This window comes from Arachis ipaensis, chromosome B2, assembly GCF_059453495.1.
Source record: "Arachis ipaensis isolate K30076 ecotype BB chromosome B2, ASM5945349v1, whole genome shotgun sequence".
NCBI classification, from domain to species: Eukaryota; Viridiplantae; Streptophyta; class Magnoliopsida; order Fabales; family Fabaceae; genus Arachis; species Arachis ipaensis.
In genome coordinates, this window is record NC_142437.1 from 10,432,262 (window position 1) to 10,455,013 (window position 22,752).

The following is a 22,752-nucleotide window of genomic DNA, read 5'->3' on the forward strand; positions in this document are numbered from 1 at the left end:
CATCATAGTCATCATCATCTTCATTAGAGTTTTTTCCAAAATCAACCAGAAGCCCAAACTGAACAAGAACCCACCACCACCACCACCATTATCATCATGGCCTCATCATCATCATCATCAGAAAATTCAAACAATAATCAACAAATTCAGCAACAATAATATTCCAAATTCAAAATTTCAGCAACAACAATATTCCACAACAAATTTCATAAAAAAATATAAAATTTCACAAAAAATCCAATTCACATAAGAAGAAGAAGAAGAAGCTGGTGGTGGTGCGGTGCGGCAGAACGGCTGGGCGGCGAAGAAGAAGAAGAAGCTGGTGGTGCGGTGCGGTGTGGCAGGCGGCAGGGCGGCGAAGAAGAAGAAGAAGAAACTGGTGGTGGGATGCGGTGCGGCAGGCGACAACGCGGCTGAGTGGCAGTGCGGTGGTGCGGTCCCCCTTCTCTCTCCCCCATCCTCTCCCTCTTCCCCCCTTTCTCACGCCCCCTCTCTCTCCCCACCCCCTGCTTTTGTATCCCTTTCTTTCTTTTTTTATTTATTTATTTTATATTTATTTTATTTTATAATTTTTGTATTGAGGAGTAATTTTGTAATAAAAAAATAAAATTGGTAAAAAGGACGATTTTAAATTAAACTGGAATTTTGAAGATCATTTTGTAACAAAAAAAAATTAGAAATGATTCCGATTTTCGACCTCTACGTTAGAGACCAAAATCATACTTAACTCTAAAAAATATTCTTAAAAAATATAAAGAAAACAAAAACACTTTTTAAAGACAATCCAAACCCATCATAAAATCAGTCTCATTAGAGTCTTATTGGAGAAATGTGGGGAGTTTACACATTTAAATATGTAGTAATAAAGTAAGTCCAAAAAAAAATCTAATAATAAAGTTGTTACTCTTATTATTTAAAATTGTTAACAACTGTAATACTATTTAATTATTTATCAAATAAAAAAGACTAGTCCCAAAATCAAAATTTACAACCAACTCCCCATAAATAAAAAGGAAATGAGAACAAAATAAAAAGGTAATGCTAATATTCTGATTGGTTTATGAAACTATCACAGTGCAATTCCTTGCGAAGTTGCTATTACTGTGTATTTTCCTTCCTTAAATATTTACCAAGGTAATTGCTTAGATCATACACATTATTATTATATTTGTTTCTCACAACCTTTTTTTTTTATCACCCGAATTTTTTTTTTAAAGAACCTTTTATGAAAATGCCACGAAATTTACGCAGTGGATTGCAATTTATTTCATCTGATTTCATGTTGCAGCGTGTACAACCGGGTAAATTATTCCCTTCAAATTTTTTCGTACTTGAAACGTATATGGTTAATTTTCACCATGACTACTATGATGAGTAGAACTATATTCCATATTTTGCCACCAATTAATTATTTTGAGTTTAATTTCCCACAAGGTACGTAACATATTAATTTGATGATAACAAGAAGCAAAGGGTAGTGTTCCACGTCATGTTAAAGTCATTAATGCTTATCTTTTAAATCAAATATATCTCTTATATATATATTCATTTGTTTTTTAATATTATATAAATTGCACTATGTTCTATAGAAAATTAAATTTTGAAGCACATACCATTTTGAATTATTTTTTTTTCTTTTTGTTAATATGTATTTTCCTCGTTGCTTCCTCGAACTTGTAGGGAAGGATAGTATAACTTTATCACCTTACTGATGATATTGTCTATTTATTTTTCCCAAAAAAAAAAGTTCTGTTTGCCTAAAATAGGAATGGAGTCCAAGTTCCAAGAGTTCTTCCCCCTACACCTTCACATGGCCACCTTTTATTTTTTTTAGAGTAAAGATATAATTCGTTTATTGTCTATTTTTACGAGGGATAAAGTAATTTTTATTTAAAAAAAATACTTCGATCTTCAATTTTTTTATTTTGGAATAATATGATTTTTTTGTTAAAAAATTTATTAAATAATAATAAAAATTAGTTTTGTGGGATTTTATTTGTATTATTTTATGAGGGTTTTAAATCTCCACAAAAATCTTTTCAACAATATAATCAGTTACTACCATTATCTTTTTCATCTTCATTATTATCACTCCTACCTCTATTATTTTTATTGTGTAACCATACTTTATCATCATCATTATCTCCTCTACCGTCATCATCACCAATACCAATATTATCAACATTAAAATTCTCTTCTTTCATTTTTTATTCGATGTTATTTTTTTCCTTTAAAAAGTATTGTACTATAATTATTTTTTTTGTTGCATCATTTTTTCAATGATTTTTCTTCACTTAACCACCATTGATAAAGAAATTTTTCAAAAACAAAGTTATTAATAGTTTGTGGAGGTTTAAAACCCCCATAAAATACAAATAAAACCCCACAAAACTAATTTTTATTATTATTTAATAAATTTTTTAACAGAAGAACCGTATTGTCCCAAAATAAAAAGGTTGAGAGTCGAAATATCCTTTTTTTGGACAAAAATCGCTTTGTCCTTTGTAAAAATGGACAAAGATCGAATTGGGTGTTTACTCTTTTTTTTGTGTTATAGTTGAAATGGTATTTTTAATAATGTAAAAATTTTGTATATTTTTGTGTATAGATATTATAAATTTGAGATTTAAATTTAGAAATTTTTTTTTAATTTGTAAATTTAAGGATTAGATTTGCGTTTTAGCATAAAAAAAAATTTTTAAGCTACAAATTGGAGCCCAATTTACTTTACATGGAAAAAAAAAACATTTTCATCTATAAATTTGAGGTTCTGATTATTTTTAATCACAAATTAAACCTTAAATTTTGTAGCTTTTACAAATTTGAGTCTCTGATTTGTAAATTTTAATTTAAAAAAAAATATATCTCTACGTCCATAAAAAAATATATTATTTCTCTATAATCGGACATAATACTGAATTTTCATAACTAAAAAAATTAGTCTCACATGAGAGTTTTTTTTATTAACTGTTAATTTGATATTCAAAAGATTTAAAGGTTGACAAAAAAAATGTAAAAAATATTATTAATAAAATATTTATTAAATAATTTAAAAATATGATAAAAATAATTAATAAATATTATATTTTTATAAATAATAAAAACATTTTGTATTTAATAATATTTAAATAAATATTTATAAAGTGTACAAAAAATTTGAAACGAAATTTGATTGTTAGATTTTTTATTTTTTAAAACTTGGTCATTCACAATTAAAAAATTATTTGACATAAAATTATTAAATTTTAAAAATAAAAAGATCTTATTTTTCTAATAATACTTGAAAAATATTACATCAAAATATAATCTCTAAAATTATTTTTAGAATATATATTTAATATTCAGTTTTTTTGTGGTATTTTTTATTTTTCAAAAATTTATTTTTCATTAGCATCAGTAAATTTTCAAGTACTATTTTAATAGTTTACTTTTTTTTTTTCCAATAATAATGAACAAATTTATAAGAATGGATTTGGACATTTGACATCGCACATTTATCATTAATTTCGTATAACGATATTTTTATTCTACGAGAAAAAAATGAGTGCAAAAGAATATATAAAAATTAAATCAGATATGACCAAAACTTATGATCGAATCGAATGGAATTTCTTATTCGAGTACTCAAATTTGGTTTTGTTTGATTGAGAAAAAAATGAAAAACAAAAATAGAATGAAAATAAATTGAGAAAAAAATGGTCATTTTTTATTAAATTTTTTTCTTCTAATTAACTTTGGATGAAAAATAAAAAGAAAATATATTCATTATCATATTCTAATATTGTTCTCTCCTTTTTAATATATTTTAAAATATAAAAAAATAAAATTATTATTTCGCAATATTAATTATGTTTTTTTTCATTCAAACATATAAAAAATAAAATAAAAATTTATTTAATTTTTTTATTTTATTTTTTAATTTTTTTTCTTCCAATCAAATAAAACATGATAAAATTTTTGAAAAAATGGATCAATCTTATTTGCAAGTGCACCACTATCATCTCTTTCTCAATCTTTAAAAACAAAACTCCATCAAAATTTTTTGCGCCTTCAAAGAGTATTTGATAAGAAAATTTTTTGTCACCCTATCTATTCATTCTATGTGCAAAAGTCTTCTTTAATCTATTAGTTCTAAAGGATTACTATGTGTTCATAACACACAATAGAAGAAAAAAAATCTAAAAATCCATTTTATACTTAAAAATTTTATTCGAAAAACAATATATAGATCAGATCTAAATACCTGTGTGTACGCTAGTAAAAATCACTTTCTCCTTCGATTGTACGAAAGCGCTATACGTATCCACACTGAAACCAACCTTTGCTATCAACTCCTTGACCAATGGACATCTTATCTAAATTGAGAAACCTCTTGCAACTCTTTGCACTCCATAAAATTCTTCTCTAAGAATTAGGCTCACATACGTTTATATATATAGAGATAAAGGAATAGAATACTTGTGTGTTATTCTCCTCTCTTTTTTCTACTCTTGGCATATATATATAGTATGAGATTTATTATTGAATCTCAATTTAAATTTGAATCATATCTTACTATTTTAAACTTGAATCTTTCAAATTTATAAATCATATCATAATTCAATCTAAAACAGAATCAGTTAGGATCGAGTTAAATCTCAAAGTAGTCCGTAAACTTGCACTTGAACCTCAAAATGATCCCTGAAATTAATAATTACTCAAATTCGTCTCTGAAATTGTTCTTTAGGACTCATAGTAATCCCTAAAATAATTTTCGTCCATCCTTCCCATTAGAAAAGACTGAAACGACGTTGTTTTGTATTTATTATCAAAAAGAAAAAAGAAAAACACCTCCTCTTCCCCAACCCTTTTCTAGTTATCCTTTCCCTTTCCCCTTCTCCAACCCTTCCCCTTCCTTTTTCCCTTTCGCGCTCCCCTTCCACTTCCCCTTTTTCAACCCATCCCTAGTTCCCTTTTTCCTTTTCCTTCCCCTTTTCCTTCCCCAATTTGAGACTTTTCTCCTTCCCCTTTCCCCTGTCAATGTCCTCCTTCTCTTTTTTTGTTTCCACATCAGCAGTGGCACAGTAAATGTCATCATAGGGTTCGAAGAAGTTGAAGAATTTCCAGCGCGAGGTGCTAAGAGAGAAAGGTAGAGGTGGCGGAGATGTAGTACGTAATGCATGAAAGTGATGTTATCATGAGTATGGTGGTTGAGATACTCATTATGACGGCTTACAGTGATGAATAATTATGTCTAGCTATCGTCTATATCTTGAAAATCTGATTCAAAATGCAGGAGGTTGCATGATTCAGAGTCATCGGAAGAGGAAGAGGAGGATTTCTTGCTGGCATCATCACAGCCGTTGATTGGAGTTAGAGTGGGAAGGGGAGGTATGGAGTAGTGTTGTTGGAAGAAAAAGACAATGACAGCGGCAAGTATTTTGAGGAAGTGCATGTGCACCACGTGGGCGCCAAAGAGGGCGTAGCTTTGAAAGAGTGTATTGTCGAACAAGTTGTAATGGTCGCGACACAACAAAACCGCCGGAAGCCTCTCCACTTTTGAGCCGTTGCAGCCCATTGCCATTTACATGGAAGGACTTAGGAGTGGACTGGTAAGGGGAAGAGAAAAGGGAAAGAGAAGGGGAATGGCTCAGATTGGAGAAGGAAAAGGAAAAGGGGAACTAGAGAAGGATTGGGAAAGAGGAAAGGGAGCATGGAAGGAAAAGGAAAACGAAAACTGGAGAAGGGTTAGAGAAGGAGAGCGTGTTTTTTTTTTTAATAAATACAAAATGACGTCGTTTTAGTCATTTCCAATGGCAAGATGGACGGAAATTATTTTAGGAACTACTATGAGTCTCGGAGGACAATTTCAATGACGAATTTAAGTAATTATTAATCTCAGGGATCACTTTGAGACTCGAGTGCAAGTGCAAGGACTACTTTGAGATTTAACTCGTTAGGATCTCATCTAAATTTAGAATTCAAGTTTAGAAATAGAATAACTAATTATTCTCAAATCTCATTTAATATTCTCAATTATCATATTATTATTATTATATTCTTGGTGCTAGTAAAGAATATAATAATATTTTATTTGAATTAATATAATTATTTATTTGATCAAATTAAAATAATAATTAAATAATTCTACAACAAAGATTAGAACACTCGTTACTGTGTGACTCCATAGATTTAATACTAAGCGGGTAGTAAATTAGTCATATTAAATTTACTAATTAAGGTTGGCGTCTAGCAACACTCCTCAATGACCCGATAGTATGAAGTAATCTATTTTTACTAAGAACCTGAGAAGAACAAGGTATAATTCCTTCCATCTTTCTAGCTCTTGGTTAACCCTTATTATTATAATGAACTGTGAATGACTTAAGAAACTCATTTCTTCATTCATTCAATTCCCTTAGCCAAGATTTTATTCATCTCAATCATTATAATCATAGAGCTCAAACTCTTTATTAGCGAGTGTTGACGGATTCCTTATTGACTGATCATTAATTCTACAAGTATTTAAATCATACCCAATATCCATTCAACTAGTACCCTAGGGTATTAGGTGTCCGAAATTAAAGTATAATAAATATATTGTTAATTACTATAATAGTTACAGGTCAAAGGAAACTTTATTACCATGTTCATCTTGAGAATATTCTATTAACAAATATGCGATAATTATAACCATTAGGAATTTAATATATATATATATATATATATATATGAGATATATTAATCTTCATCCAATGAAGACCATTATATATATAATGATATTTTCAGATTATTAATATCCTTTTAATAATTCTGTGATCAATAACAATTTAGATTAAATTATAAATTAAAAGATTTATCTCTTAATATTATGATCACTATCACAATGATAAATCTCTAAATTTAATCAAGAACTTTATTATAATAATATTTTAATATAATAAGGGTTAAGTACTGAAATCGTCCCTAAGGTAAGGGGCAAAAATCAAATTCGTCCCTGACTTTTTTTTATTATTAAAATCATCCTCAACGTTACAAAACGTTATACGATCGTCCTTTTTACCAATTTTATATTTTTTATTACCAACTTACCCTTTATTAAAAAATTATAAAATAAAATTAAAAAAAAAAGAAAAGAAAGGCTGAGGGAGAAAGAGAATCAGGGGAAGGGTGAAAGGGGGGCGAGAAAGAGGGGGGGTGGGGAAAAAGGAAGAGGGGAAGGGGAAGGGGGAAGAGGGACGGCGCCGGCGAAAGAGGGAAAGGGGAAAGGACGCGGGGTGGGGGTGGGGGGAAGGGGAAAGGACGCGGGGTGGGGGTGGGGGAAGGGGTGTGGGGGAGGAGGAGTGGAAAGGGGAAAGGGGGGAGGGGATCGCCGCCGTTGGAGGAGCCGCGTGCTGTCGCCGCCATCGCGCCAGTCACCGCCTCGCCTTCGTCGCCGCCATCGCACCAGTCACCGCCGCGCCTTCGTCGCCGTTCCTCGCTACCTCGCCGCCTTCGCCTCCGTCATCTTCTCTCCTCGCCGCCGCCACCGGTCTTCATTACCGCCGTCGCTCTTCGCTGTCGCCGCCGCCGCTCTGCTCCTCGGGGAAAGGGGGAAGGGAACGCGAAGGGAGAAGAGGGAGGAGGGGGTTTCGGGAAGAAGAGGGGGAAGGAGAATACTCCCCGCCGCCGCCACCGGTCTTCACGGACGCCGCCGATCTTCGCTGCCGCCGCCACCGCTGCACCGCCTGCCGTCTGTGATCCGCCACTGTTCTTCTTCTTCTTCTTCTTCTTCTTCTTCTTCTTCTTCTTCTTCTTCTTCTTCTTCTTCTTCTTCTTCTTCTTCTTCTTCTTCTTCTGTGAACTGAATTTTTGTTGTAGAATTTTTGAAGTTTTTGTGAATTGTTGCTGAGTTTTGATTATTGCTTTTTGCTGAGTTTTTATTATTGTTGTTGCTGAATTTGTTATTGCTGAGTTTTGCTGAGTTTTGTTGAGTTTTGATTACTGTTGTTGCTGAGTTTTGAGTTCTGATTTTCTGAGTTATGTTGTTGCTGTTGCTTGATGTTTTTGGTGTTGGTATTGGTTGGTGTTGGTGTTTGTGGTGGTGGTGGTGGTGGTGGTGGTGGTGATGTTAGTGGCAATGGAAGTGGTGGGGTGAGAAAGGTGAAGAAAAGAATGATGATGATGAGGATATTTTGGTCCAAGAATTCGGGGAAGGATGATTTTAAAGCGTTTTTGAACGTTGAGGATGATTTTAATAACGAAAAAAGGTCGGGGACGAATTTGATTTTCGCCCCTTACCTTAGGGACGATTTCAGTACTTAACCCATATAATAATAACAAATTATTTGACACATAATTGATTGAATTGTGGTCATACTATTTATTCCTAACAGGTTCAAGCACAACAAACAAATGTTATTCACGACATTCGAAACTCACATTATGTCTTGACAATGTCCCGTCTTTTCTTTGTGAATGATACTATTATATTCGTACACACTACAGATTGGGAGATAACAAAGGCAAAGAAAATCTTACATTTTTACTAACTAGCATCTAGACAACAAATTAATCTAGATAAGTCAAAGATCTTGCTTAGTCGTAATATGACACCTCTCATATAAACACTTATCTAAGATTGATTAGGACTTAAGATAATCGAGACTCATTCAAAATCCTTAGATCTACCTATTTTTGTCGAAAGATTCAAAAAGTATATCTTTAATTTTGGAATAAGACGAGTCTATCTAAAACAAGTAGAGAAGTTCTAATAAAATTAGTCGCACAAGCTATTCCATCTTATATAATGGAATTGTTTTCAATTGCCAAAGAGTTTATGTCAATAGATTGAACGTTTATTAGCTAATATTATTGAAAATGGAAACATAAAATTTTTTGGATCAGATGGACCAACCTAAGTAAAGTAAAGAAGAAGAAAGGTCGAACTTTCGAACCGTTTAATCAATCGCTACTCGCAAAATATGGGTAGAGAATAGGGATGGTAATGGAATTCCATGGGACGGGATCACTCCCCCATCCCCGTCTCCATTTAATAAAACGTCCTTTATCCGCGTCCCATTTTTGTTACGAGTCCCATTTATTTTGCCCACGGAAAAGGTGGATATCCATAGATATCCATGGATATTAAGCTTCTAAAAAAATTAAAAAAATTAACACAATTATAATTTAATATAATTCAACTAAATGTATCAAATTAGAACACAATTTAAATACAAATTCAACATAATTAATATACACACAAAATCTTTAACATACAAAATAAAATAAAATAAAATAATTTCTAACAAAATAATATAACAATTTTTAGTGGTAAATCAAACATGAATAATACTCTCTTTTTGTAATGACAAAAATTTAAATAATTAGTTATTGTAAATTTAAATATTATAATATATTATTAATTTATTTTTTAATAAAACTAAAAAAATCTATTAAATATATATTTACATAAAAATATTTAAGTAATTTTTAAAAAGAAATTTATAGGTCCCCGTAATGTCTCCTTCCATTCTCATTTCTTTGCCGGAACAGATCTTCATCCTTATAAAAATTTTATGAATTTTCGTTAATTTACCTGTCATGAATAATTTTTACGAATATCTACAAATACAGATCGATATTTTTACCATCTCTATTAGAGAATACTCCAAACGCTATTTTCCTTAGTGGAAAGCTAAATATTTCCACAAAAAGAAATTCCTAAAAGTAGACTACGCTTATAATTCAAGCTACCCATGGAAAAATATCTGACCATCTACGAACAATTAATTTTGTGTTGGAAAAAAAAATGAAAGAAATGAAAAATAAAATGATAAAAGTATAATTTTAAAAAATATTAATAAATATTAGTTAAAAAAAATTATGTTTTTAGCTGACTTATTTTATTATAGTTGAAGAGATGTCTTCTTGCAGGAAAGGAAAGGCACGATTAATTATTACTTCTTTTCTTTTGTTTGGATCTATTTATATAATTGTGCTGTCTCTTTTTCTTTCTCTAGACATTTCTTTTATTATTTAATTATTTTATTAACATTTTCAGGAATATTGTGGAGATCAGTCATGTGGTAAAAAAAGAAATATTCTTATAATTCAAATTAGATGTATTTATTATTTTATGAATAAATTATATTCATATTAATTGAGATTTATCAAAATTATTACTCTTCAATTTTATTAGTATACACATATTTGACTCATCCTACATTAATTATATATCAATGGCATGTCTAAGGAATATACTAAAACGCTTTAGTATTAATACAACTGATAGACTTTTATATACATGTATATATTTGTCTGTTAATATTCTTTAAATTTATTTTTCTTTATGCAATTGAAATAAGAATAAATAATTATTTTTAATTATTAAAAATTCAAATACTGATAAATACGTTCATAAAAAACAAAACTAACTTTGTGCTCATAAAAAATTAGGGCAAATCACCTATATAAGCCAAGGGGAGGAAAAAATTACACGAATCAGCCAAATAAAAAATTTGTTCATGAATCAACCAGTCCACATTTTTATATAGTTCGAATCACCCTAATTCAAACTTCATCTCTATGTAATTCGAATTAAACTAACTCAAATTACACACACACGCACACACCCACTAATTCGAATCAACTTGATTCGAATTACACCCACGCACGCATTCTTAAGTAATTCGAATTAGGCTGATTCGAATTACTCAATTTTTGTCTCCGGTAGTAATTCGAATTGCGGTGTTTCGAATTACTCTTGCTTCGGCTATAAAGGAGTTCGAACCAACCTCATTGGAACCACCTTTCCATTATCATACCCCACCAAATTCCAGAGAAAACAACCTATCACAACTCGAAGAAAGGCTCGAGCAGGATATTCAGCCCATGGGGGATAATCCGGACAGACTATATCGTTTGGATGGAGTAGCTCATATAGCCGGGGTCATCAACGAAGAGGTTAGTACGTAATCTTTTTTTTTTAAAGTAGGATTAGGTAACTTATTCGTTTATTTATATACGTTATGTTAGTGGTTTTGATGGTAAATGACGTTGGTAACATTGTATGTGACTGGTTTTTTTATGTTTTGTTAGTTATAATGTTTGCAGTTTTGATAGTGGTTTTGTTAGTGATTTTGCAAGTGGTTTATGATAGTGGTTTTGCAAGTGGTTTATATTAGTGGTTTATGTTATTGGTTTTGTAAGTGGTTTTGCAAGTGATTTATGTTAGTGGTTTAGGGTTGTGGTTTTGCAAGTGGTTTATGTTAGTGGTTTATGTTATTAGTTTTGTTAGTGGTTTTGCAAGTAGTTTATGTTAGTGGTTTATGTTAGTGGTTTTGTTAGTGCCCTGAGGGAGCTGGCGATAGTCAGACTCCACCACTTTGTACTGTACCCCGCGTCAGATGTTATACGTCTTCACACTTAACACAGCCTCATCTTTATCTTGAAACTGCTGACCAACCTGAAACTCTGTGAGACCTGCAGACCCCTGGCCATATCTAGCACCAAATCTAGTAAGCTCCCCAGGAACCTCCTCCTGTCTCATGGAATCTAAGTCCAAAGATGAAAAGTGCGGAGGGTACTGCTGTGTGGCAGAGCTAGAACCACCTCCAGCCCCAGCTGGATCACTTGTTCCAATATCATCGCCACTGTCATCAGCAATGGTATCCGGCTCCACATCATCATCGTCAACATCATCCAGCAATGCATCGCCCAGACCAGCCGGGGCAGCACACTCTAAAGAAGTCGGCAAAACATCCACTATTCCAACCTCTCCACCTCCACTACAGTTGAGATCAACAGCGAAGGACGGGGAGGCGACAGGCTCGACCGGAGATTCATTCACAAGGACAGACGAAGATGCACCAACAGGTTTGGAGCTAGAACCGGCTACCGTGCCTATAGCGTGGGTATTCCGGTTCGAACCCCCCGAGCTAGATACCACATCAACCAACTTCGCCAACAGCTCAGGTGTCCTAACCTCGGGAAACTGCCGACGACAATCAAACAGGACCTGCAAGTCCTCATCACTCCCGATCGTGAAACAATCATGCTTCACTATTTCTTGCAGCACTGAGATCGGAATTTGATAGAATAACTTCTGAACCTGTTTGACGCCTTGCAGACCAAGTTTCGGTAGTATAGAATTCACAAACTCATCATAGCTCGTCGTAGGCCTAATAAAAATAATGAGAGGATCCTTATTAGTGAACTTCACACCATATCATGTTTTCCTCTTAATCGATCCTTTGTGATGAACCAACACTACAAAACTCTCCTCACTAGCTATTTTCTCACTCTAATGAGATCAATTCACGTTCACACCATATTTATACACGTCTGGCTCAGTATAATTCGAACCAGTCTAATTCGAATTATACATTGTGTAATTCGAATCATCCAAATTTGAATTATTTAGGAACGCGTGCATGGGTGTAATTTGAATCACCCTGATTCGAATTACTGTGTGTGAGTAATTCGAATCAGGTTGATTCGAATTAGTGGGTGTGTGCGTGTGTGTGTAATTCGAATCAGTGTGATTCGAATTACATTGAAATGAAGTTCGAATTAGGTTGATTCGAACTATATAGAAATGTCTCTTGGTTGATTCATGAACCAGTTTTTGATTTTGCTGATTCTTGTAATTTTTTCCACCCCTTGGCTTAATTGAGTGATTTGCCCTAAAAAATATATTTAAATTAACAAAACTAACCAAAATTTTAAAAAATTATCCAAAATTTTTAAATTATTCCTTCTTTATTAAATCCAATTTCACAACATCTCTTCTTTTTCTCTTCCTCTTCCTCTTCTACTACCACCCTCACCTTCAACTTTACAAATCCAGCTTCATTGTCCCCTATATACTCATCCACTTCCTGATGTTCAAATTATCATCTTCTTTCCTCCTCCTCAAGCCATTTCTAGTCGAAATAAACAACAATAAAGTGAAATTTCATCACCAACATAAAATAAAAAATTAAAATAAATGAAGACCAACATAATTTGAGAGAAGAAGAAAATATCTTCAACAGTGAAAAATCAAAATGCCAAAATTGAGGTAAAATGCTGACCTAATTCCAAAACTCGTGGCAAAGACGATGACAATGCCGAATTTCTCTGGCGGGACGAGCCGAATGATGTCGAACCCATTTTCCATGACTGAACTTAGTTCCACCACATCCCTACCATAGTTGTCAGAACCGAACCGGTGATCGAACCGGTGAGGTCACTGGGTCACTGGGTTACTGGTTCAACCGGTGGGTCACTGGTCAAACCGGTTAACCCGGTATAATTAAGTAATTATGTAAAATTTAATTATTTTTTCTTTATTATAAGTACTTTTATTTTTTTTATAAAAATAATAATTATTTTCAAATTTTAATACTTTATTAATTAATTTATATTTATTGTATTATTATATTATTATAAATAAAAACTTACATACAATTAATTTTCATGTGAAGTTGATATTTAAAAACAGTTAGATGATTTGACAAGTTTAACTAAATATCATCTAACGATTTTCAATTATTAACTTCATATGAAGATAACTGCATGTGAGTCTTTACCTATTATTATATGCTATAATTATTTATTGAAAAAATAATATTAATAGATATCATATAATCATAAAAAGAAAAAATAAATTATGGTTTATAATTTTTTTATCTTTTTAATATATATATATATATATATTAATAAAATTTATAGTTAAATAAAATATAATTGATTTAAAAATGAGTGACTTTAAAATTAAAATTAATTGAATATAAGTAAAATAAAAAAGTGCTATATGTATTCATTAAAAATAATATTAATATATTATATAATTATGAAAAGAAAAAATAAGTGAGTTTATAACTAAAATTAAAATAAAATAAATAAAAGTAAACTATTTGATGAAAGATATCTATATATATTATAATTTGCATACATATTAATGAAAATCAACATAGCTCAGCGGCAAAGAGAGGTTTTGATCTTCTAGCAGATAGGGGTTCAAACCCCATATCATACATTTTGGATAATTTGCCTTTCAAACGGTTCGGTCAGACCGGTCTTACCGAGTTTGACCGGTTCTCACCGGTTCACTCCGGGTTTGACCGATTTGTTCTGGTTCTATACCTTATACGGTCCAAATATCAAACCGAACCGATACTAGATCCGGTTCACCAATTTTTCAATCGAACCGGCCGGTCCGGTCCGGTTCTGCTAACTATGATCCCTACTCTTCAACACGGTACTGGCCGGTGCGTGTGTGTGACTCCACAAGATTGGGTGTGGCAGAGGTGTCGACGGCAATGTGAAAGAGGGATTCGGCGGTAGATTCCACCTGAGAGAGTAGGGTTGGGGTCCAGAGGGTGGTGTCCTGGCAGACAGTAGCACATGTGGTGGCAATGCAGCAAATGACGATTGTGGTGGAGGCGATGGCATAGGGTTAGGGTGAGGCAGCATAAGATGGACATGGGAAAGGGAGAGGGTTGGCTAAAGTGCGCATGGGATGTGAAGTGGTGCAAGAGAAGGAGGAAGAGAGATTATTGAATTAGATTTGGTAAAGAAGGGATAATTTAGAAATTCTGAATAATTATTTAGGTTTTTGTTTGTTTTGTCAACTTAAATCTATCTTTTATGGGTATAATATTAGTTTTATTTTTTATAGATAAATTTATCAACGCCAGAATCTTTCATGGTTAGTGTTGGTTAAAAATAATAAGTTGATGACGAACAAATTGAAGACATTTGTTTGGATTATGTTGAGAAGGCACACAAAGGTGATTGCATCAATAAGCAAGCTAGATTGATTGAAGGTGCAAATCGAAAATAAAGGTACATGATCGAAGCAATAGAGAGGCCAGAGATCGAGACAGTTGAAGATGGTTATCATACTTGTTATAGCGGGAACAATTATGTTTGACTTCCTTGTATAAGGAATAATACGTGAAGGAAATCTGATTGGTTGAAGATAGCTTTAAATAGACATAGCTTGGAGTTCGATTTTAGAAAACACTCTCGCATACTCACATCCCCAACGATTTTCTAAGTCTGTCAAGAGCTTTCTTTCTGTAAGATTCCTTCTATATCTTTTAAATTTTTTTAAATTTCTTGTAATCTTTCCCTTTCTGCAAATTTACTTTCTTGCAAAGTCTTTGTTTTTTCTTCTTTAATATTTTCACATTGTCTTTTGAATTCAAAGTCCTTTGACCTTTATTATTGAAGGTATTTTATTACTTTGATTTAATTTCAAGTAATTTATTTTGTTTTGTAATTTTAATATCAAGTCATTTAAATTTCATTCACATTTCGAATCTTTTATTCTCTTCTTTATTCGTCCAACATTGGGATCTTTTGATGCACAACTCGAAATTGATATTCATAAGAGGAATAAGTTTTGCTCCCAAATTATTAGATATCGAACCAACCCAAATTTACTAAAACATCTGCATAACATACAGTTTGAAATAATTTTTTACTCAATAAAAACTTTTCATAATTAATAAAATTAATTAGAAGATTTTTTTGTGATTGTTCTTTTTTCTATAGAATTTTGCTATACATAAAATTAATTAAAGGACGTGGAGTTTATTTTTTATAATTTACTTTTATTAGTATGTAGAATTATTTTTCTGTTATGTGTTTCGAATAACAAATAGGGATAAGTATTGTTTTGGTCCCTCACATTGAGGGTCGGAATTGAACCCATCCCTGGTGTATATTTTGATTTAAAATCATCCTTAACGTATTTTTTTGTATTAAAATCGTCCTTTTAAATTTTTTTGGACAAAAATGCCCTCCACTACCATCAGCACCTTTACCTCTATCACCACCAGCACCTTTACCTCCACCACCCAAAAAAACAACATCAATAAAATTAACACAAATTCAACAAATCCAAAAATCAGAAATTCAACAAATCAATACAAATTCAACAAATCCAGAAATAAAAAATTCAACAAATCAATCCAAATTCAACAATTCAACCCAAATTCAACAAATTCAACAACCAAATCAAAATCAGAAGTAGAAGCAATCACAAATGCAGAAGCAGAGGCAGTCATAGAATCAGAAACAGAAACTCAAGTAGAAGCAGATGCAGAAGAAGAAGATGTTGATGCAGAAGCCGAAGCTGCAGAAGCAGATGCAGAAGAAGAAGAAGCAGAAGAAGCAGATGCAGCAGAAGAAGAAGCAGAAAAAGCAGATGCAAAACCAGCAGCGCTTGGCCATCCATCCCCAGCGGCAGCGACGGAGCGTCCGAGGACCGGCGACGCACTCCACCCTCGGATCCCTCTCTCTCCTCGGCCACCCAGCCATCACCCGCGGACCTGCGACGAAGCATGCACGGACCAGCTCAGCCTCGGATCCCTCTCTCTCTCTCCTTCGCGTGCGCCCTCCTCGCGTCGTGCTCCTCTTCCCGGCGACGCACTCCACGGCGGCAGAAGCATGCATGAACGGTCCTCCCTTCCACCGGCGCTCCCTCTCTCTTTTCCCTCTTCTCTTCTCCTCCGTCGCAGCCCCTCTCCTTTCTTCTTTCTTCCGGCGACGGCGACGGCAACTCCAAGCTTCGCCGGCGCCGTCCCCTCTCCCCCCTTCCCCTTTCCCTTCCCCCTCTCCCTCCCCTCCCCTCCCCCCTTCGCATTTCCTTTCGGCCCCCATCCCCCGAAAATGCGTTTACTCTCCCCTCAAAACGTGTCCTTTTCTTTTTTTTTAAATTTTATAATTTTTTTTATTATTAAAGTAAGGGTATTTTAGGAATAAAATTAATTTTTTTAAAAAGGACGATTTTAATAAAAAAAACACGTTAAAGATGATTTTAAATCAAAATATACACCAGAGACGAGTTCGATTTCGACCCTCAACGTGAGGGACCAAAACAATATTTATCCCTAACAAATATAACCGTTGACATGTTGGTAAAATTAGGCATTTGATTTTAAGGGATAAGTACGATTTTGGTCCCTCACGTTGAGGGTCAGAATCGAACCCGTCCCCGATGTATATTTTGATTTAAAATCGTCCTTAACGTGTTTTTTTCGTATTAAAATCGTCCTTTTTATTTTTTTGGACAAAAATACCCTTCCCCCATCCGGTCTCCCCTTCCCGCCTCCCTCTCCCCTCCCCCACCCCCAACCCCACCCCCGGTCTCCCCTCGCCCTCCTCCTCCCCTTCCCCTTTCCCCCACCCCCACCCCCACTCCACCCCCGGTCTCCCCTTCCCCCCTCCACCTCCCGGTCTCCCCTTCCTGCCACCCCCACCCCCACCCCCACCCCACCCCACCCTCGGTCTCCCCTTCCCCCCTCCCCCACCCCCCGGTCTCCCCCTCCCACCACCATCCACCCCCACCCTCACAACCACAACCACAACCACCACCAACCACCAACCACCAACCACCACCACCACCACCACCACCACCACCACCAAGAAACAGGAAACAACACCACAACCACAACCACAACCACCACCAACCACCACCACCACCAAACAGAAACAGAAACAGAAACAAACAGAAACAGAAAACAAGAAAGCAGAAACAAGGCGTGAGTCGGAGGCGGCAGAAGCGAGGCGGAGGCGGCGAGGCGTGAGGTGGCAGAAGCGAGGCGTGAGGCGGCAGAAGCTAGGCGGAGGCGGCGAGGCGAGGCGGCAGGCGGACTCCAACGTTCTTCCCCTTCGCCGCCGCCGTCCTCCCCCTCTCCCCTTTCCTCTCCCCTTCCCCCCACCCCCACCCCCACCCCGCATTCTTCCCCCTTCCCCCTTCGCCGCCGCCGTCCTCCTCCCCCTCTCCCCTTTCCTCTCCCCTTCCTCCCACCCTGAACCCGCTTCTTCTCCGGCTTCTTCCACTTCCCCTCCTCCCTCTCTTTGCCGCCGGCGCCATCCCCCCCGCCGTCCCCCCTCCCCCCTTCCCCTTTTCCCCTTTCCCCCTTTCCCCCTCTCCCTTTGTAAACCCTTCCCCCCCTCCCGTACGCGTTTTATTTTTTTTTTTATAATTTTATAATTTTTTTTATTTTAGGGGTAGTTTAGGAATAAATTAAAAAATTTTATTAGAAAGGACGATTTTAAATTTAAATGCGACTTTAAGGACGATTTTAAATCAGAATATACATCGGGGACGAGTTCGATTCTGACCCTTAACGCGAGGGACCAAAATCGTACTTATCCCTGATTTTAATATATTTTTTCAATAATCAATAAAACCTAATTCTAATAAGATGTTTATTTTATTGAGTACTAATTGTACTAATTTATTTTAGATTTTTTTTTCATTGTTTAAAAAAATTGAAAGAAATTCACATTCTATCTTAGAGTGAATAGGTAATGAATTTTCTACTCTCTCAAGTCAAAGAAAAATTAGGGTCAAGCTAAGGAAATAGGAAAACCAGCTAGCTTAACCAGCATGCATGGTGCATATATATGTATATATAGCCGCCAGTAGTGTGGTTGTTGAGGAAATGAAGATGAATATTATTGTGGTCCAAAATGAGGTGCATATGATGACCATGCCCATGCCTTATGGATGAACTCGATCAGTTGCTCAATTTAAGGTACCAAAAGCCATCAATTAAGTACATTCATGAATTTAGCAGCAGTGAGCATGTAAAACGTTAGTTTAAAATTAAATTTTACTTATGTGTATGGCCAGTGGTATCACTCTTATTTCTACTAATATAATATTGTAACAATTATTCATTACTAATGATATAAGGGAAAATTAAAAAAAAGTTTCCAATAAATATTAAAAATCAGCCAATACAGCCACAAGACACATTATTTTACCAGTTTTAATATATATATATATATATATATATATTAAAAATCAGCCAATACAGCCACAAGACACATTATTTTACCAGTTTTAATATATTATATATATATATATATATATATATATATAAACTAATTTTTAGTTAGCCAACATTAATTAATTTTAGAATTTAAGTTTATGATTTAGAATTTAAAATTAATAGTTTATGGTTCACAATTTATAATTTAAGATTAACAAAATAATTTTTAAAAAATTAGTTGATGTTGGCTGAAAAAAGTTAATTTCTTAATATTAGTTTTTTAATAAGACAATTAGCTATTAAATAATAAAAAAATAAAATATTAATTTTTAGTTTGTCAATATTAGTTATTTTTTTTAAGATTTAGAATTTAGAATTTAGGATAAACAAAATAATTTTAAAGAGTTAGCAAAAAAATCTCTGATATTATTCTAAAATAATTAAACATTTTATAACAAATCAATATTTGTTATATATATATATATATATATATATATATATATTCATAGACAAACATTTAAAAAAAATACAGAGAATTAACTTTTAGTTTGTTAAGAGTAGTTAACTTTTTTTTTTAATTTTAAAAAAGTTATTTTTAATAATTTAGAATTTAAAATTTAGAATTAAGAATATATAATTTAAAGGCTAAAATTTAATACAAATAAAATAATTTTATAAAAATTAGCTGATGAAATTAATAAAAAAATAGGTTCCTTAACATTACACACCTAAAAAAATAGAGAAGTGTCAGGAGACCAGTAATTTTTGTAATTTGTAGCCATTAAATAGTCATCAATGATAATTTTATTGATGTGAGATTTCATCCAATAACTCACTTTTTTTTTGCAGGTTACATAGTGGCCCAAATTTAAAAAAATCTTCAACTTTTCCTAAAAAATATGATGGAGGATACCTTTTAATTTGAATTGTGAATGGATAGATACATGCACACGAAATTAATCGCTTTTTAGACTTTCCAATATACAAATTCAAATTTGATAAAACTTACTTAGAACGACATAGATTACAAAAAATTAGTGAATAATCTTTCATAAAGTAAAATTTATATTATATATAAAATAGCGCCACGTGATGGGGCGGCCTTTATATATATATATATATATATATATATATATATATATATATACACATTGGGATTGTTTTGGTGAAATACAAAATATTACGGGACTTTTTGGATCTTATCAAAATATGAGATAAAGTAAATTCATTAATAGTAACTTTTATTTTTAAAAATAAAAATTTTAAAAATAAAATCGTAAATAGTAATTATTTTATTTTTAGAAAATAAAAAAATAAATTGTAAATAACGATTTCTATTTTTTAAAAACTTAAAAAATAAAAAAAAAGAAAAGTAAAATCAATAGTAATGATTTACGAAAGTAAAATTACTAATTTCTGCGAAACAGGCACTATATACATTCCTAAAACACTAAAACCATATTATTTTGTGGGAAATTACACCATTGTCACCGCCATAAAAAAATAATATATAACATGAGGAATGTATGCAACGTAAAAGCAACCTACGAAGAAACAAATATATAATTTAATCATTTTTACTAGGTAAACAATCACTTTTGTAAATAATGTTAATAATAAATTCTAAAATTGACTCAATAAAATAAAAAATATTTCACTCTTAAATTATTTTTTAAATTGTAATATTAGGATAATTATTTGTACACTTAATAAATTAAACATCCAACTATTATTAACTGTACATGAGTAAATCAAATAAAAAATAGTCATCTAATTAAAAATAATGAACATAATTATCTGCCTACCTATTAAATTAAACATTTAATATATTTATTGTTCACATTATTTAATATTTTCATTATTTTCCTATACTTTTCCTAATTTAAAATAAGACAACTATTTTAATGAAAATATTACAAATATTTTTTTTATAATAATTTTGGTTTCAAAAGTATGATTTTTTTATTTTGTCATATTTTAAATAAAAATAATATTTTTATAATATATAAAAATTAAATTTTAAAATCTATTATTCAATTCAATATTTAAAATAAAATATTTTTATATGATAATAATTATAAAAATTTCATAAGAGTATACACCATAAAATAAAATAAAGAATTATGCTATATATATACTAAAATTAGTCACTAAAATAAATTATCAATATAAAATATATGCTAGAATATAAATATATATTAAAAATAAATTAAATTATATGTGTATTTATACACAAATATATTAATAATTAATTTTAGTGACTAATTTTAATGTACAAATAATATTTTATGTCTTATATTCCACATGGCATGTATGTTGAATAAGTCAACATCGTATACTCAAATACATACACGTTGAAATCATCATAAATTATAGTAAACTTACTCAACACGTAAAACACAGTTTCCACACACGCCATATAAACACGTTAAAGTCTCTATCTACATTTAACTTTATAATCTTTTTAATTAGTCCTTTCATATATATAAGCAAATTTACGACAAGAGCATTTTCCTCTCTTTTTCTAATACCTATAATTCTATTCTTTTCTCAAAACGATGAAAAGTCATAAGAAATAACATATGCATTTCTACCCTAATTTCTCATGCAATTAAATCTGACTACTTATTATTAAAACCCCTTAACATATGAAGAACTTCACACTCATCAACATTGTGAATACCATAGCAATTCTTTTATTTTTATTTTGTTTTCTCAAAAAATAAAATGGAGGCAAAGCAACATGCGTGCACACTAGAGATCACTGTTATCTCCGGTGAAAACATATGTGTTGATCGAACTCCAATTGCTGAGAACATCTTTGTAACCGTTCGTGCCGAGTCTCTGAATTGTTGCACAACCAAAATGGTAAGCGAAAATGGTGGCATATTTGCATGGAACGAGAAATTCATGTTGGATATTCCCATGCATGCTAGGTCAATCACATTTGAAGTCCAATGCAAGAAATACAAGGCGGCGCGACCCGTTGGGGTGGCCAGAATTGGGCCGGAGGATTGGCCGGCGAGTTACGAAATCAAACAAGCAAAGGAAGAAATGAAGATGAGTTCTAGTGGATTATTTGAGCATGACCAAGTTATGGAGTCTAAAGTGAATCAAAATAATCCAAAAAATAATGTTATATGTGTTCCGGTTTGGTTGAGACATTGTATTAGTTTTTTTAAATTTTCTTTTATTTTTGGATTTGTATATAAGAAGAATAAGAAGAAGGTGTGTGATTGATATATTATAATAGATATAGAATCAATAATATGGAGTTGAACTATAAATAATAGGTGAAAATTCAGATGCAGTTAACTTCACGTGTAGTTCATAATTAAGAGTCGTTAGATAAAAATTTAGTCAAATTATTTAAATTATTTAATGATTCTCAGTTATCATCAACTTCATGTGAAGTTGATTGCACCTGAGTTTTCACCTAAATAATAATATGGATTACCCATCTATATATATCTATCCTCATTTGGTAGAGTTTCATATATCTTTCCAATTACAAGAATCAAGTACGTACAAACAATTCTAAAATTGACTTTTGCTTTATAATTAAAATAACCTAAAAGTTTCCGTGCAATGGTAGGTAGATAGTGTTGTTCAACGGATTGGGTTTAATTTATTTTGTAACTAAATAATGACTTGGCCACATTGATTTGATGATTCTATCGTGTATATTTAAAGCACTAGTAGTGAAGTTTTCTCATACGTAAGGTGTGGGTAATGCGTTGATCATAAATTCGTTGACCCATGCATGCATATGCAATTTCCAAGTCTATGTATATCCTATACTCTGTAATTCACATCGTAATTTCTCCCTTAGCACAGATAATGAAATAATCCCTTAAAAACAGCATAATGAACAATCAAGGTAATAATCTAGCTAGAACCTGCTTCTTTGTCAAAGAGTACTTCTTAAACTTTTCGTTTGACATTTACTCTCTTCACTCTCAAATATATACCTAGATATTAAAAAAAAAAAATTGTATCTTGAGTTATAGTGCGT

At 32.5% G+C, this 22,752-nt stretch overlaps 1 protein-coding gene across 1 annotated transcript; it reads left to right on the forward strand.

The window, feature by feature from the left end:
* The first annotated feature begins 21,249 nt into the window (after positions 1-21,249).
* On the forward strand, positions 21,250-22,052 carry LOC148573016 (uncharacterized). The gene has a single exon (XM_088505005.1). The coding sequence runs from the start codon at positions 21,465-21,467 to the stop codon at positions 21,975-21,977; it is 513 nt and encodes a 170-aa protein (XP_088361131.1). The 5' UTR covers positions 21,250-21,464; the 3' UTR covers positions 21,978-22,052.
* Positions 22,053-22,752: the final 700 nt, after the last annotated feature.

What these genes read in the sequence shown, in the direction of transcription:
- LOC148573016 (XM_088505005.1), top strand. Translation starts at nt 21,465, where the DNA reads ATGGAGGCAAAGCAACATGCGTGCACACTAGAGATCACTGTTATCTCC.